Below are 17,570 nucleotides of genomic sequence, written 5' to 3'. Positions count from 1 at the left end.
TGTTTAGTTCCTTTCCAATTTAATTGTTTCTGGAGCCTACATGAGCTTTTCCTATCCTCTCCTTGTATAAATATTTCCAGTGGAGGTAGGTTTAGCAAAGTTTCTAATGCGTTTGTAGGGGTTGTTCTCATCGCCCCTGTGATATATAGGTTTGCTAGTCTTTGTATGCTGCCTAATGTTTGGATAGCTACTTTTTGGAGGAATATGAGTTCTTTGTGGATGATGAGGTTAATGTCATAATAAGGTGCTTTGACAATTTGTCTAAGGGCTTTGTATTGAAAGGACCGAATGCGCTGGATATTGCATGGCTTGGCAGAACCCCACATTCCACTCCGTATGTCCATATTGGACGAAGTAAAGTCTAAAGTAAATTTCGGCTTTAGAAGTCATCGTAGTAGTCCAAGTCTTGTATAAAGTTTTTTTTAACGTCTTGTTGATTCAACGTCAGCCTCTTGTCGAGATATAGTCCCAGGTATTTGATTTGAGCGGAACTGGTATCTCTTTGGTGTTGATGTACGATGGAGGGAAAGACTGCTTTTTCAGCGTAAAAGTACACTTAAGCGATAACCTTCCCTAACAATATTCTATTGAATCCATAAACTCTCCCAACCATCCAAAACCATACGTAACAACTTATTTTCATCCAGTAAATCCCCGAATATTTGACCTGATATGAAAACAGGCTTTACAACAAGCGAATCCCTGGTGAAACTTTGCAACATCACGTTTTTGCAACAACATGATTTTGTATTATACTATTTCCATCCATAATTGCCCCTAACCATCAATAACTATACATAATAACATTCATAACCTTTAATAACGACCCCTAACCTTCCAAAAGCATCCCTCACTGCATAACCACATTCAGAGCCATCCTGACCATCCTAACCACCCTTAACCTCCAATAACTATACATAGCAGTATCATATTAAATCGACAAACCCTTCTAACCTTCCAGATCCACACATAACATCCTATTTTCATCCGTAGCTATCCCTACGTTACTTCTTGGTGTCACGTTATTGTATTATAAATAAAACTAGTGTTCTTGGCTATCAATAATATGCCGGATTTGACTGTGAATCCATTTTTAAAATATAGGTAAGTCCAACTATGTATATATAAAACATAACATTTTAGAATGTAAATTCGTAAAAGGCAGAAGAGTCGTCGTTTCAGGCAAGCATAGCAGCTTGGGTCATTAATTGCTTAAATATTCTTCAGTCGTCTATGGTCGAAACGATGTACGGTTCATTAGAAGGCCAAAAAGGGCTAAATAAGTAGAACGGATTAAATTATACCGAAGGATTATATTCTTTGTGTATGTGTGTGTGTGTGTGTGTGTTCTTTTTTGTTGCCTACTCGAGTTTATGCTTTCCATACGTAAATCTATTTTTGCTTTTTTTTCCAAAATACTTTAAAAAATAGTGTTTATGCGTGTGTGTTTGTTTCTGTTCACCAGTTCATCAATGTTCACCTCTCAGTGAATTCAAAGACGTCATATTTGGAAAACTGGTAAATTGGTTAACTAGTGATGAAGAAATAAGAAAGTTTCGCTAAAATCTGATACGGTGAAATAAAGAAACACGAAGAAGGACCAATTGAACTTACGTTTCTCCTCAGGACGCCGCATCTGGAGAAGTCAGTCACCTGGAGAAGATAAGACTGCCTGTGTATATCCGAAAGGTCTGGAGTTATCCTGCAGGCCGGGTGTGTGAGAGGGTCAATCGCCCGGTCGTCGGCAAAAAGCGGATCACCTTTGAATCCTTCCGGCCTCCTCAGTCGAGCCGTCATCGAATCGACTCCGGTCCGGCCGACACCTCCGCTTTCCGAAGATCCGAACGTACACTCTATATCTGAAACTGGAAGGAAAATTTCGAGTTATTATGAGAAGCTCCAATTTCAATTTGCAATTGATTGGATTAATTTAACAATGCAAATCGCTTAAATAAGTTGGGAACTTTTTAAGCCTGTGTTGCCAGTTAATGGACCTGCCAATTAAGGAACATAAGAGGAAATCAGTATGGGTAAAAGGGCCTAAAAGCTTTTGGACAAAATCGACCAATCCTGAGACTAAGATTACAGTTGAACCTCTCAAGTAAAACAAATCAGCACAAGCTAGTTAGATTTGTTTGTTTTCTTCGTTAATTAACAATCTTCCGGGGTCACTGGTGAAAGTGGTTACCCTTTTTCCACTGCGAGCTAATAGATCTATTTTGAAATTGAACCTACTCTATGTGCCTCAATGGTAATGGTGTCACCTTTCCAAAGTAGTGGTGCTGTTTTCTTTCTAACGCTTCGCAGTCACTAGGTCATGTGATGTCTACTGTTTTATGGCAAAATCGGTAAGTTTCTAAGTTTTTCTTTTTTTAAGGTAAAAATTAAATGGGCAATGGTCTCTCGATTCTTGCTTGCTGAGAGGTTAAAATGTTGAGTGACTTCTTTTATTGTTATGCACCTGGTGACTTTAGCATGGTTCATAGGATGTGAGGAATGCTCTTTCTTTTGCTGGTTTATCTTGTTTGTTGCCTTCAATTTCCCTGTATCCTGGCATTCACAAAGTAGTTACTTGATTTTCCCAGGAGTTGGAGATGAAAGGCATTCTCAATCAGCTTCCAATTAAGGTGGAGTCTAAAGGATGGATCTCATGGATACTTTGAGATGTGTCTGATTTACGGTTCTGGTCCAAATAGTTTGACTACGGTACCTACTCTTTCTACTTTGTCAGATTGTCCTTGGTTCAATTACCTCACCTGGTTGCGTTTTCCCAGGAGCAAGAGATAGGTTGGAGATATTTTGAAAGTGGCAGAGTTCAAAATCAAAGAGAGGAGATCAAATCCTTCAGTGTTGCTTCCCTGTTTTCAGCCTCTTTTTGAGTATGTCTAGGGCACAGTTAGGCATGGATCTCAGCGTGTAAAATTTACCTTTCTAAAGGTCTTACTAGGTCAAAATTTGGACAAATCTGGGTACCTTCATGCATTGGTTGTTCAATATCCAGCTTTGATAGTCGCTCTTTAGCTTTCTTTGCCCGTGAGTAGACACCTTTTCCTTTAAAGACGTTTATAATACCATACAATACGTACTGAGGTTTTCTTTTCTTCTTATCTCAACAGGCTGTTTTGCAACTCTCCTAGTATTTGTAAATATCTGTTGAGTCGTCAATGTCCCTACAATAACAACAATAACAAGACCCTATAATAATCCTTGGTTTCAGCATTAATGCATTAATGCAGCAGATCTGTAGTAAGTCTGGAAACCTTCTAACCGATAGAATAGCACAATGAGGATACTACAAAGTGGGAGTAAAGCTTCGCTAAACTATGGAGCCATTGGATAGATTCAAATCAATCAAAAACGAAGGCCATCGACTGTTACTGCTACAATTCATTTTTTCTGCGTCTTTTTTGGTGTACTCTAAGGTCTTCATTGAGCAGTGTCTTCACATTTGAAGATAATCAGTGGCAGTGTCATCTCCACTCCTCGCACCTACAAATGTGGTCAACGTTGAATATGGCCATGTAGTGTACATTGCAGGTATTTCTCAGATGCCAGTGGCCAGTAGAGCCTTATTACTTTCCTTAGTTTTATTTAGTTTAATCTTAAACGTCATGATTTACTGCGTCTAGCACTGAGTGAGTTTGTCCTCTTCTCATATTGTGTATGAAATTAGGGTCAGGGCTTATAGAACTCTTCTGGTAATTTTGACTGTTTGATTATTACCCAAAATTCCCATTCGCTCTGACACCCATGAGGTTAGACATAATAGTTAAATTTTGGATGCATTCAGCGACCAATTTGGATGTGATGCGCTAATGCTTTCTATATTGTGAGGATGCTTTTGTCAGAGTGACCTCCTTTAAGAATATCCAGGTCATCGGTCAGGGGTTTTTAAGGGTTTTGGTCCTACTGGTTCTGCTAAGGACTCCTCATCTATCAACCTCTTCGTTATCCTTCTGTCCAGCATGCTCTGGAACCAAGACAAAAAGCAGGAATGATGTGAGTTCTGGCCAGTTAAGACCGTCCATTGCTAGTTACCCTTCTGTCCTCAGTGTCCTGAGACACAACCAAGAAACAGGACTGATGTTATTCTTGCCCAAATTGAAAATTGGAGAATCAAAACTGTGTAGTGAAAGAGAGAGGGGCGATCTTTTATAACAGAAGGCGCAATCGATATAATAGGGCTATCATTTCTGCCGTCTTAAAGACATTTTAAACGTTTCTAGGAAGACGCAGCGAACCCCAAAAAAGGACGAAAGACGATCGGGGCCAAGGTACGAAAATCGTTCTGAATATAATTCAATTTTAAAAAGGTTTTGTTCGATTGGGTCACAATCAACGCCACTGGCAGTTCATCCGTAACGAAAGAGGTTTTTCTCGAGATTGTAAGGGGTCTACGACCAGGGGGAATATTTCATCGCAATCTTTCCTGCTCTTTATGATTAATAGGCTCGGTTTTTTCCTTGGGAATCTCTCGCCAATATCTCAAGCTAGAAGGTGAAAAACATCGGTGATTCCAGAGGTGCAGTTCTGTTTAGGTTTAATTCTATTAATTTGTTTTAATTTTTTCGATTCACCTCCTGATGCATCTTCAAGGTGAAAAAAGTGAGAAAAGGCAGTAATAGGCATACCAAAAATTGTGTTCAGATTGGTCGACTGGCAAGGGTCTCCAGATTACTTGTTGGTCCATTGTCATATCTAAACTAAAAAGGTCAATTTTTGAGGGGAATTGTGGATAAACTCGAAATGTATGGATATTTATTCTAAACCAAATCATTATGAGACTTTTTGACTTTAATCTTGTATATCCTCCTATAGATAAACGTTACATCCTTATAAGCAATCTGTGATATTCTCGTACACTGATAGAAAACAGACCGTCATACTGATGTTGATGATGCTTCCTGATAAAAAAGCCCCTCGATTTTCTCTTTTGTGTATTTTCACAGTGAAAGGGAAATAAAAAAAGGTCAGGAAGATAGTGCAAAGGTGGCCTTTTCACCCTCATTGTGGGCGGAGGCTGGTTTGAAAACCGCGAGTATAACGGTCGTGGGGAAAATCAAAATTATCGTCGGTCCGACGTTTCGGACTTTTTTTCCACTCCTTTTCTCGGTTCCATCGCTTGGAAATTTCATCCATGGGGAAAAAACAAGAAGAGAGAGCCTTTTTAAAGACGTTCAGTCTCGATGATTTTTATGTTGAAGTTTATCAAAACAAAAGAGGTATAAAAAAATAAAAGCTGCAACGATCTCGACTTCAACATGTTCTATGCATTAAAAAAGAAAACAGCCTGCTTATAATTAATGGAACAATTAAACAATAACTTAATTTGACCTTTTATCAATACATAAATTAGAAAAATAAGGTCAAATTAGACAGTTTTTTACTATCGCTTGTACTGATGGTTTATACAGATTGCGATTGAGTTATTTCTATTATTTGTTCGTTACGGGTCATCCTGTTTTGTCTATCTTCGCTTTGGTTTGTCAGACGCGATTCTGCGTCAAGGAGTCAGTGTTGCCATCAGTGTTACCAAAACAGGCAGCAGGAAAAAAAACAGTCTAAGCTGTGTCCTATATACTTTTATCAATCACTTTTTTTCTTCCTCTGCCGTTTATGACTCTCCAAGAATCAAATCTGCCTAACTTTCGTACAAAAGTATTAAATTAGCATAAATTAAAACAATAATTAGAAGTACGTAGTGCCAGAGATTTGTAAAGTATATAAATATATCTGCCCAGGAATTAAAATGAATAGAAAACGCGGATTGTCCATTAATCGAAGAATAATACAACTTCCTTCTGCACTGTGGCTAGGTTAGGTCGGGTTATGCAGGGCCACACGTAAAACAATCATTATTTAACAAAACAATTGGGAGTTCAAATCTGTTGAACATTTGTGTAATTTTCGAATGTATGTGCAATTCCAACTTTTGCCATTTCGTGATATGGATTGAGCTAGTGAAATGAGACGAGTGTTGACTAGGTTAGGTTTGGTCAAATAACAAAGTTCATATCGGTAAAATGAGACAAAACCTTAATACATGCACTTACGGAGCTTAAACCAATTGTTGAAATATTTGGAGATTTTAACGATTTTAATTTAAGAATTCAAAGATTTCATGCATTGGCCAACTTGTCACGCCCTCCTTCGAACACTGGATGCGTTTTGTATAGGTTATGTGAGGTTAAATAATAAATAACTCACGTTTAAATGAGCAAAGAAATTGATTAAGCTTTCAATCCTGATTAAACTGGTAAATTTGACAATTTCTGAGCCTGATTTTTGGAAACATTAGATGCGTATCGGTTAAGTTACGGGATGTTAAATTTAATTAACAATCGCACTATTTAAATGAGTAATTATTTATATATTGAACTAAGTTGAGCTTACATACCTGGTTAAACTGGGAAATTGGGATGCTACAACGTTTTAATTCGGTATTTTTAATTTTCTTAACCAACCTGATCTTGAAAACATGAAACGCGTATCGGTCAGGCTATGTAAGGTCAGATAATAAATATCACACTATTAAACTAATAAACAATCAATATTTAATAAACTCATGGAAGCTTAAATCAATTAAACTGTCCATTTTGGTTATTTTCGACTATTAGTTACGAGTTTTTGGAAAGTAGATGCGTGTTGACTTGGCTAGTTTTGACTTTTCTATAAAACTCTCATTATTAAAATGAGAAAATAACTTTATTAAATAAGCTTGAATATTTGCTAATTTGGACAATATTATAATTTTTCAATTGAGAATTTTTTTAAATACTTTTTCACGTCCTTTTTCTAGCTTAGATGTGAATTGTAAAGGTTATGTGAGATTGAATAAAATTCCCTACACTATTAAAACTAGTGATTATTCATATTTAGAAATAGAGTGAGCTTTCATTCTTGTTTAGAGTGGGAAATTTGGCGATTTTGAACTTTCAATCGGGTATTTTTAAGTTTTCTGACCGACTTGATTTTGAAAACATTTGACCCGTATCAGTTATGTTATGTGAGGTTAAGTAGTAAGCATCACAGTAAGATTTATAAAATATTATTCATACAAAGGGTACCCCTGCAACCAGTAAGTAATACAAAAAGTAACGAACTTCTTGGTTAGTAAACCACCACCGGTTAAAATTTTAAATAATCATTAATCATAGTTTAAAATAGATTAATAATACTTTTATTATTCATTTTTATATTGCCGTATATATAATAAATAAGCGGATTAACTTTAAAAACTATATTTTTAACGTTTCACTCACAACTTTTCAAGTATTAGGCACATTGGCTAAGGGGACTTAGATAATAAGCATCACCCCGTTCAAATTGAAAACGATCTTTATATACTGACCTTAAATCCTAGGACAAACCTAAAAACCTTTGTTTATCGAATTAATCTCCGCATATTACTTTGTAACAAAACGCATTAACGACATCGATCGTTATAATAAACACAACAAAACTTTTAATTGGTGTACATCCTTTTGTTAACACCGACAGCTCTCCAAATTGGCCTTTTACATAAATTAATTCAGTTTATTAGTAATCCTTCTAAAAATAGTATCCATGGGATCGGGAATTCATTGCCTTGTCGACTATTAGTTGTCCCGTTCTAACCATATGTTCAGTTATGTGTTGTTATTAATCGTGTGAAGTCGGCTACCATTATCTTCACGACCTTAACAAAAAATCTTCATTTTTCGCCCGGGACGATGTTTCCCAATTATCTAGATATCTATATTTTAAGTGCTGTTTAGGGTTGTTTAAATGGATTAACAGACAAAATTACTAAAAAATTGTATTAAAAATATTTGGATTATGACATTTTGTCTTTTTTTGTAACAGAGAAAAGACAAAATGTCATAATCCAAATATTTTTAATCTCAGATCATTATAGGATTAGGCCAATTATAGGATACTGCTTAATAACAAATGATTATGATGAAGGGGATATAGTGATTTAATAGTTTAAAAAGGTTGGTTCTTCCCACTGGTTTTGCATTACAGCTAATTATCAGACTATGAATAAAAATAGAGAACTCCTACAGGGGAGCATATTAAGACTATATACAAAGATTTTCTTTTTTTAAATTAACTACACCTCACAGTCCATGAGCTAAATTTCAATTGGACGATAAATCGTCAAATTGCTACTTTCGACTATTAATAAATTTCTGGAAGGTAGCGTATTGACTAGGTTAGTTTTGACTGTACAACAAACCTCACATTATTAAAATGAGAAAATATCTTTGTTAAATAAACTTTAATCGCTTGATGAGCTGGACAATAAAGTGATTTGACTTTTAAATCCTTAAACGTCCTTCGAGCGTTAGATACGTAATGTACAGGTTATGTGCGGTTAAATAATAAGCCTCACACTATTAATAACAAACAATGATTATTACTACTACCTTCCGGAAACTTATAAATAATAGTCGAAAATAGCAAAAATAAACTCAACTAAAATAAAAAATAAAATAAGCTCCCATGAGTTTATTGAATAATAATTTTTTCTATTTTAATCGTGTGATACTCAGTATTTAATCACACATAACCTATACAATACGGAGGACGTAACAAGTTGGCCAATGTGCAGAATTGAGTTCGACGAAAAAGCTTGAAATTATTGAATTGAAAACGTTATAATCGCGAGGTCTTCCGATACAAGTAATTTAAGCTCCGTATATGATTTGATGAGGGTTTCGTTTGGAACGAAAAATGTGAAATTTGTTATTTCACCAAACCTAACCACTCACCAGTTTCTTCTCGTCTCATCTCAATACTAGCTCAATACACACACTTGTCAACGTGATAAAGCACGATGTTAACGTGAAATTGGATGAAACAGTTCAAAATTTAACTTTGAAACGTTAATAACCAAATTTCCCAGTTAATAAATAATTTAATTTAATTTAATATTTTAATGTTTTAATTTAGTGTATTGTGTGATGGTAACCTTTACAGTTCATACTCGAAGTGGTAGATTTGAAACTTAGACAAATTTTAAATAATAAAAGTTCCAATTTATAAATAATAGTCGAAAATTGGAAAAATGAAAATTTAAACAAATTTAGGCTCGCATTCCTTCATTAAAGAATGATTTTTTAATTTTTATTTAACTTCACATAACCTGACCGCTAAGGGTTTAACGTTACCAAAATCTAGTCGGCCGTGAAATTTAAAAATTCAAAATTGAACATTAAAAAGCACGAAAATTGTCCAGTTTAATCAGAAATTTAAGCTCGATCTAGTTCTTTGTATAGATATATACATATTTAATCATTTAAATAGTGCGATGTAAAACATTTAACCTCACATAACCTATACATTACGCGTTTAATGCTCAAAGAAAGTACAGGACAAGTTGGAAATATTAAATTGAAAAGCCTTTCAGTCTAAGTCATCGTTTATTAACTTGACATGTAAAACGACTAAGTACAATTCGATAATTTCACTCTATTTTAATCATTTTAATCTCAAAAAAGACTTCGATTTACCAATATTGAAAACTATGTATTTTGCATCAAAACCGTTCAGCCCTATGTAAACTTATTACACTTTTCCAGTTTAGCAAGTGATTCAAGCTTATTTGATCAAAAAATTGTAACATTTTAATAATTTGACCCTTACTAAGTCATCCCACTCAGCCTATCGAAACTCGTCTATTATACAAACAGTTGGGCGAGTAACATTGAAATTTTTACTCTTATCATAATCAAAACTTCTAATTTAACTGAAATTTAATTTGTTACCCAAACGTATTTTCTCATTTTAACAGTGTAGGGCTTGATACGCAACCTGCCAACGTGCGAAAGCAACTTGGAAGTGAAAACTTTAAACATTTCGAAATAAAAACGTTAAAATCGTCATTTCTTTCAATATAACAAGTTATTTAAGTTCCGTACCTGTATTTACAGTGTTTTATGTAATTTCACAAAGTTACTTTATTACCTGTTAATCTAGTCCAGGGGTGCTCAAACGGTCGATCGCGATCGACCAGTCGATCGCGAGTGCTTTTTGAGTAGATCTCGAAAAGAAAAAAATTTTTAATAAGTAGGTAGNAATAAACTCGCAATTTTGAATAACTATGAGTTTTTTCATTGATATTGTAGAGAAGAACCTAACTAAACCTAACCCAAACCTTGACTAAAATAATGTACCTATATTGTGCAGAAAGCTAATATCTATATATGCTACGGTACACCCTACCTAGGTAGGTAGGGTGTATCGTGTATGTACGACAACCCTGCCTCACACACACTTGCAGCCTCTCAGAGTCGATCGTAAGTAGTCTAAAAATATTGAGGTAGATCGCCAGCAGTTCAAGTTTGAGCACCCCTGATCTAGTCAATAATCGTCCAATACTCGAAATGTAATTTACACGTGTAACAGTGAAAATTCAAATTGTAAAACTTAACAAACTCTAGGTCTTAGAGTCCAAGCAGGAATTAAAAGCTCCCTTCATTTATTTATAAAGATATTTTCGTGGGAATAGTATTAGGGATTATTGTTCAACCACACATAATCTAATCAATAAGAAAATGGCATGTGCGCGTTACAATTAAAAAATGCAAAAATTTAAATACTACAATTATTAAAAATTTCAGAATTTAACATAGAATGTCAACTCCATTTGTTATAATAATAGCCTTTTCTCATTTTAATTTAATGTATTTATTTTAATTATTTTAGTTATTAGTAATTGTCATGTCCTTTTTATTGCATTTGGTAATTGCCAAATTTCAGTTTAACCTGGAATATAAAGCTTTTCTCATTTTAATTGAATGTCCCTAATAATTCAAACCCATCTAAATTAGACAATACGCCAGAAAAAAAGGCGATTAATATAAAAATATAGAACATAGTAGAATGATTTGGTAGAATCACGTTTGACAGACCAACACAGCGAAGATAGACCTGGATGATCCGTAACAACCAAAAATAGAAAATACTTAATCGCAATCTATACAGAGTGTTCAGCCACTCGTGTTACAAAACTGCCAAAATGGAACCAAAAAACCTAATTAACTATGGTCCGAATCTCAACAGATTCGGAGTTATTTCCCTTTTTATGATTTTTTTAACATTTCACGACCTTGCTTCAAATAAACAATAACAACTCCAAAACTAAAACGTTTTGGACAAATCCGTTGATTCTATTGAAAACTACTATATCAATTTCCTATAAAATGTGATCAATACTAAACTTGCAACCTAAGTGAAATAAGCATTTTAGTAACCAGAACTTTGAAAAATATTTGTTTTTGAAAATTGAAAAACATACCAGCAAATTTCAGAAAACGTACTCTATTTAATAAACTTTTTAATGGTGTAATTGCTTTGTTCAAAGATGAAGAAATTGATGAAGAAAAGGAAAAAACCGTGGTTGACAGATTGGTAAGGGAGAAAGATTAAAAAAACAGTTTAAAAAAACTTATATGTTACACTATGGTTACTTTTTCTAATGTTTTAATCTTTTATTTTTACTTAAACTTAAATTAAACTTTCGAGTTATAGTGGCTAATATGAGAAAACGGGCTCTTTTTTTAATCTTTCCACCTTACCAATCCTTCAACGACGGTTTTTTCCTTTCCTTCATCAATTTCTTCATCTTTGCAAAAAGTAATTAAAAAAGCAATTACGCCACTAAAAAGGATATTAAATGGAGTACGTTTTCTGAACTTTGCTGGTTTCTAGGTTTGGAAATTCTAAGAAGTTTAGAGTTAAAGTTTTTCAAAGTTCTGGCTACTAAAACGCTTATTTCACTAAGGTTTACAAGTTTAGTATTGATTACATTTTATTGAAAATTTAACGTAATTTTCAATGATATGAATGGATTTGTCCAAAACCTTTTAGTTTTGGAGTTATCATTGTTTATTTGAAAGAATGCCGTGAAATTTTTAAAAAATCAGAACAAGGGAAATAACTTCGAAACTGTTGAGATTCGGACCATAGTTAATGAGGACTTTTTGGTTCCATTGTGAATGTAGAATCTACTGGCTAATTTCGTAACACGTGTAGCTGACCCTGTATAAACCATCAATAGCGAAATACTAAAAACCTGTCTAATTGGTCTTAGTTTTTCTAATTTCTTTATTGATATAGGGTCAAATTAAGATCAAGATAAGGTAAAAAATGACTGGCGATTTGAGATGTCCGGACGATTTTGTCCGTTGACAAGGGGAAGTTGAACCCGGCATGACTGCGCGTTTTACTTGTCTAAGCGCAAGAGGTCGAAATTTGTGTGTTTCTTAAAGAATAACCACTTTTTCTGCAGAAAACTAAACAGCTTTACGGTTACGTTGCTTGGAGATGCGGTCCAAAGCAAGAAACTGTCTCAATGTTCGAAGTATCCTCTACGTAATTCATGCTTAAAAAACTTAATTTATAAGAGAAAAATTTCAAACTTACCATCGTAATCTTGGGTCATCGCTCTTGCGACCTGTAAAACAGAAAATGGACACAATTAAAAGTTGTCTGTTTGAAAAGTAACAAAACATCTTAGAAGTGTATCGGTCCGTTTAAGTGGTAATGGATGTAAGCCACTCGGGGTGCATTCGTCCTTAACGATCGCCCTAATTAAAAGCCTACAGAGTCATTCCCATTTTCCGGCTCGTCTTTACTTCGATCTAGGAATTAATTCTATATTCTAATTATTGACATAAGGCACGCTTAGCGGAACGGGGGGAACGGTATCAAAACCAGGCTCAAATGTCAAGACGGTATCTTTCGAGATGCTTAGATAAGCGGCTTCTTTCTCTGAAAAAGAACCGTTTTTACGTCTTTTCTTCCAGATTGCTCATCGAGACAAGCCCGGAAGGCAAAAGCTTGAACGATCCTAAAGTTTCCAAATAATGGGATGATACATATAAAACCACTTTTTTCCCCTCCGTCCCATGTTCGGGTAACACTGATGGCTACACTGATATGTGTAAAAAATGTTAAACTCACTACGGGTAAAATCCTAAAGGTTCCACATAATAGACCGATACATAGCATTTGTATGTAGTTATTATTTTTTAGGGGGGTGGGAGGGGGGAAGTGAGAGATAGAAAAAAATGCGAGAAAAATAAAAAGCGTATGCGAGAAGAAGGGCAGAAGACAGGTGATCAATATATAAATAAATACATAGTCCTTCTTAACGAACAACTCTCAATAGCGATATAGTGAACAACTCTATTAACGGACAATTTTTGCATTCCCCCGCGAAAAAATATAGGATTTTTAAACATTTTAAACACCTCCATAACGGAGGATTCCACAGCAATCAGTGCCCATCAGAGAAATGCACCCCTCTAGAACGGACATAATTGTAAATATTACATACATTCGTGTAAAACGGTTAAGACTTTTTTCCTTCCGTCTCACGTTTGGGCAACACTGGTGGCAACACATATATACATAAAGAAATGCTTTATTAAACTCTCTATGTAAAAAATCATGAAGTTTCTGTATAGTAAAGTAATACGTTGTGTTTCAGATAGTTATATGATTCTTGCTGTAAAAAGGAAAAATACGAGGAAAAGAAAAAATATGTGAGAAGGAGAGCAAATGAAAAAATGTGAGACTTCATAACACTCTACCGCAAGGCTTAAGAAAACAACAAAATATTTTGTATGTATGTGTAAAGGAATGGAAACTCACTACAGAAAAATCCTAATATTTCTAAATAATCTTATTTTAAACATTCAAAAAATATATATATATATATATATATATGTATGCAAAAGAGGTATAAAAGAAAGTAAAAGGATCGCTCTATATATATAAATTTATAAAGCAGTTAACACGGTTTTTTTTCTCCGTACTGTACTGTACTATTTGGTAAAACTGATACCTTGGTGACTGCGGGTTCACCAAATTTTTCGGTGATCCGAATAAAAAAATATATAAATCAAATATATAAAACCAAAAACAGATGATGATCTGATTGATCTGATATACCTACTCTGCGAGACTAGGACAGACAAGATTATTAGTAACGATCAAATTTTAAATAAATAAGTTTGTAAAATGTTTTTTCACTCCCTCTGTCCAATGTTTGGGCAACACTGATGGCAACAATGATACCAGTAAGTGAATTCGAGTTTAATGCGTTAAAGCGTGTTTGTAAATATAAATTATATATAACAACAAACAGCACATGTTTATGTACTATTATATATAAAAGACTTTAGAAATAAAATTGCAAGATGGGATTGAAATATTTGGTAAAAAATCCAAAGAATACACGTTGGATCCATGTCTTTAAAATTGTCAATACACCATTCAATGTTATACTTTCGTTATGGATCTGTATTTTCAACCATCGACACCAGTATTTTTTTTAAACTGACTTATGAAATTTTTTTATAATATTTAGATTTTTTGATGTTGAAAGCCAGCGTAAGAGAACAACAAGAGGACCAAACCAGGAATGATAAAAATGGCGAAATGACGAAGCGCGCCTGCCAGACCGACTCTGCGAGACTAGGCGGACCAAGATAATTGGTAACGACCAAATTACAAATATATAAATTTTTAAAATGTATTTTTTTCTTTCTTTCCCCCCTTCCATATTTGGGTAATACTGATGGCAACCCTGATACCAATAAGTAAGGTCAAGTTAATGCGTTGTTTGAAGCGTTGATAAATCTATATATAACAACAAATATTATTATATATAAAAGACTTTAGAATTAAAATTGCAAGTTGAGATTGAAATATTTGGGAAAAATCCAAAGAAAACTCCCCTGGATCTGGATCCACGTTTTGAAAACTGTCATCGCAGCAAACCATTTTTACACTTTATATGTAATTTCTATAATTTTGAAACATTCTGTTGGGTAAACCTCAAATCTTCCTACAAGGGTCAAAATAGTCAATAACACAGTAAATGATTTTTTTTTAAATAAATAGTAAGAAATAAAATTGAACCTTAAGATGCTTCATCTGTTGTAACAGTCATAAAATTGATATGTGCCCATGCGCAGCCATAGAAAAAGTTTTCCTTTTCCAGAAATTAGCGAAATTATGGCATAACTTGGAGAAAAAAACTATTATTTATAAATTGGAAGAAACTGTTTTTTCATGTAAAATATATATGTCTAAAGGAAGATGTACATTAGTAGGAAAATTGGAATGTAGAAGAGTTTATAACTTTAAATTTTTGCTAGTATAGTCAAGCACACTATAGTTTAAAAAAATCCTCCTCTACATCAAATTAATAACAATAAAATCAACCAACAATCACACAATGTAATTTGTTGGATTTGTCGGGAAAAAAAAGTCGCACTTACGAAAAGGAAGAACGCGGCGATAAGCCGGGACGTCTCCATGGTCAGGGCACAAACAGACAACTGACTCTTCTTCCGAAGAGGACCGACGAAGATCACCACTTCCTCCTTCTTCTTCGCCCCACCGCCTCGGACGGACCCCCTTTTTTACACTCTGAATACCAGAGAATGGAACGTCCGATTTTACTTTCTCACCCCCTTTGAAACGCTGTCCCGCAGATCTGGGAGATGGACCTCGATTCACGCCAACATTCAAGAAGGATCATACTTCCGTGGAGAAAAACAAAATGTAAATTAAATGTTTTCCCTATGACCCATTTCTTTTAAAAAGGAAGCATCGACAAAATAAACACTGTGTTCCCTAGTCCCTTATCATTCTGGTCAATCTATTCTCGCTATTTATCTAGACATACAATTTCTCTGAATTCCCAACATTTGGTCCAGGACTACAGCATTTCTTATATGAAGATCAGGCGCATTTCACCATTGCTGAGTGTCCGCATGTTGTATCTCGCGCTAGACTTTTCTGTAGTCTTTCAAAGAACTTGAAATAAAAATAAAGTGGGTCGAGATTAGGATTTATTAATTCCTGAGAGGACTTTGTCGTTATCGATCAACTTACAAATATCTAAGTAAATATGTAAAATGTTTTCCCCTTCGTGCCATGTTTGGGTAACACTAATGGCAATACTGATTCCGGTAAGTGAGACTGAATTCAGGGCGTCGAAATATTTTTGTAAATATGTAAAATAAGAACAAAAACAACTGATTTTGTTCAATAGAGAAAAAGCGCATTTTCTATATACTATTATATGATTGTTGTATGTATATTATTAGTCAGATAGAAAAAAAAAACAGTGAAACAGATAGATACATAGACATAGGTTTACATAGACAGATAGATACATAAATAGGTAGAGAGAAAGAGAAAAAAAAGAGAAAGAGAGAGAGAGAGAGAGAGAGAGCGGAAGAGAGGCAGAAAGATTGGTAACACTGATCGTAACACTGACTTTTACAACTTTAGGTAAAATAAGAGCTATTTTGTTCAGGAGAGAAACCACGTTTTTCATATAATATTATATAATTGCTTTTTAGTTATTAGTTATCATTTGCAATAAATCCTAGGATAACTACATTAAGGAAGAAAGAAAGAGAGAGAGAGAGAGAGAAGATAGAGGAAGAGAGAAAGAGAGACAGAAAGGTTGGTAACACTGGTGGTAACACTGCTTCCTTAATAACTTTCTCTGAGGATGTCTTTCGAATGCCAAGATCCTAAAATTCATTTTTGACAAGAATTTTCTAATCAAAATATCCGACAGAGTAGACTGGAAGAACCGGACTGACTAATCAGAATGAGTGCCATACATAAGTGTAAATGTATTTATTTGTGCGACTGTATTGTATAAGTTAGTTTTAGGTTAGATTATATTTTGCATGCGTCGAGGACTAAAATGAGCTAACTGACCGAAGCCCTCTGGTCGGGAGGATACTTTTGGCATCTGGCTTAAAGGGGATACTAGCCCAGCAGCAAACGGAGTAGGTGAGCACCCCTTAGATTGTAGACCCTATGGTTCACACATGGTGAAAACCGTCGGGTGAAAGTAAAAATAAATAAATAAATAGCACTATATGCAATAAAAATAATCCTATTTCACTCCAAGGTTCGGATCAAGGAACACAAATGCTGTCCTGCTCAAAAATAATTTTATATCGGCTGGTGTTCCTACGCGCTCTCTATACGGAGCCAAGGAGTTGCACCCTTCAATTAAGTTATTCACATCGACCTACCTTTCTCTACATGCGTGCCTTACTTCATTAGAATATTGGCGTGAATTGTTTATATCTATTTGTATACCGTCATGTTACTTCGTGTAAAAATTAAATGCATTTTGCATCTATTTCAAGACTTGTTTAAGACAATAGCATTATATTTTTCCCGTTCTCTCTCTTTTTAATTCATTTTTTTAAAAATATTTTTCCATTAAAAAACCTTATTTCAATGTAAACGAGACATAAAAGGAGTCATGAATTATGAATTTTCGTTTTAGTATTAATTCGTACGAATTCAAAACGGAAGTAACGGCGCCATCGCTCCAGTTACCACTAACTGTAATCAACGAGTCCTTCATTTACTTTTCCTCTAGAACGATTGTCTTCGTTGCCGTCGAATCAGATTAAGTGGATTTTCTATTGACTTTAATTATAATCAATTATTTCTAAGCTACATGTTTGCATTTGCAGGTTGAGAAGAAAGATAAGCAGGTGGACCTAACATCTAAAAAGTTCAAGCTCATA

General features: G+C 34.5%; 1 protein-coding gene across 7 annotated transcripts in view; it reads right to left on the bottom strand.

Moving 5' to 3' along the window:
• The window catches only part of LOC106663019, a 66,861-nt gene that overhangs the window by 22,210 nt on the left and 27,081 nt on the right, over nt 1-17,570 (bottom strand). For 4 of the 7 annotated variants that reach the window (XM_024227330.1, XM_024227331.1, XM_024227332.1 and 1 more), the window contains 2 exons: nt 12,412-12,442; nt 1,615-1,865 (listed from right to left, as the gene is read on the bottom strand). In XM_024227330.1, the coding sequence (XP_024083098.1) occupies nt 1,615-1,865; nt 12,412-12,430 (270 nt within the window). In that variant the 5' untranslated portion in view covers nt 12,431-12,442. Of the gene's footprint in view, nt 1-1,614; nt 1,866-2,973; nt 3,043-12,411; nt 12,443-15,278; nt 16,024-17,570 lie in introns of those variants that run through there. The other 3 variants (XM_024227329.1, XM_024227328.1, XM_024227334.1) reach the window with 3 other exon arrangements.

This window comes from Cimex lectularius, unplaced genomic scaffold (genome assembly GCF_000648675.2).
Source record: "Cimex lectularius strain Harlan isolate CLEC.00 unplaced genomic scaffold, Clec_2.1 scaffold185, whole genome shotgun sequence".
Classification (NCBI taxonomy): Eukaryota; Metazoa; Arthropoda; class Insecta; order Hemiptera; family Cimicidae; genus Cimex; species Cimex lectularius.
Note: the sequence above shows the minus strand (reverse complement) of the source record. Positions and strands in the feature narration are given on the sequence as shown.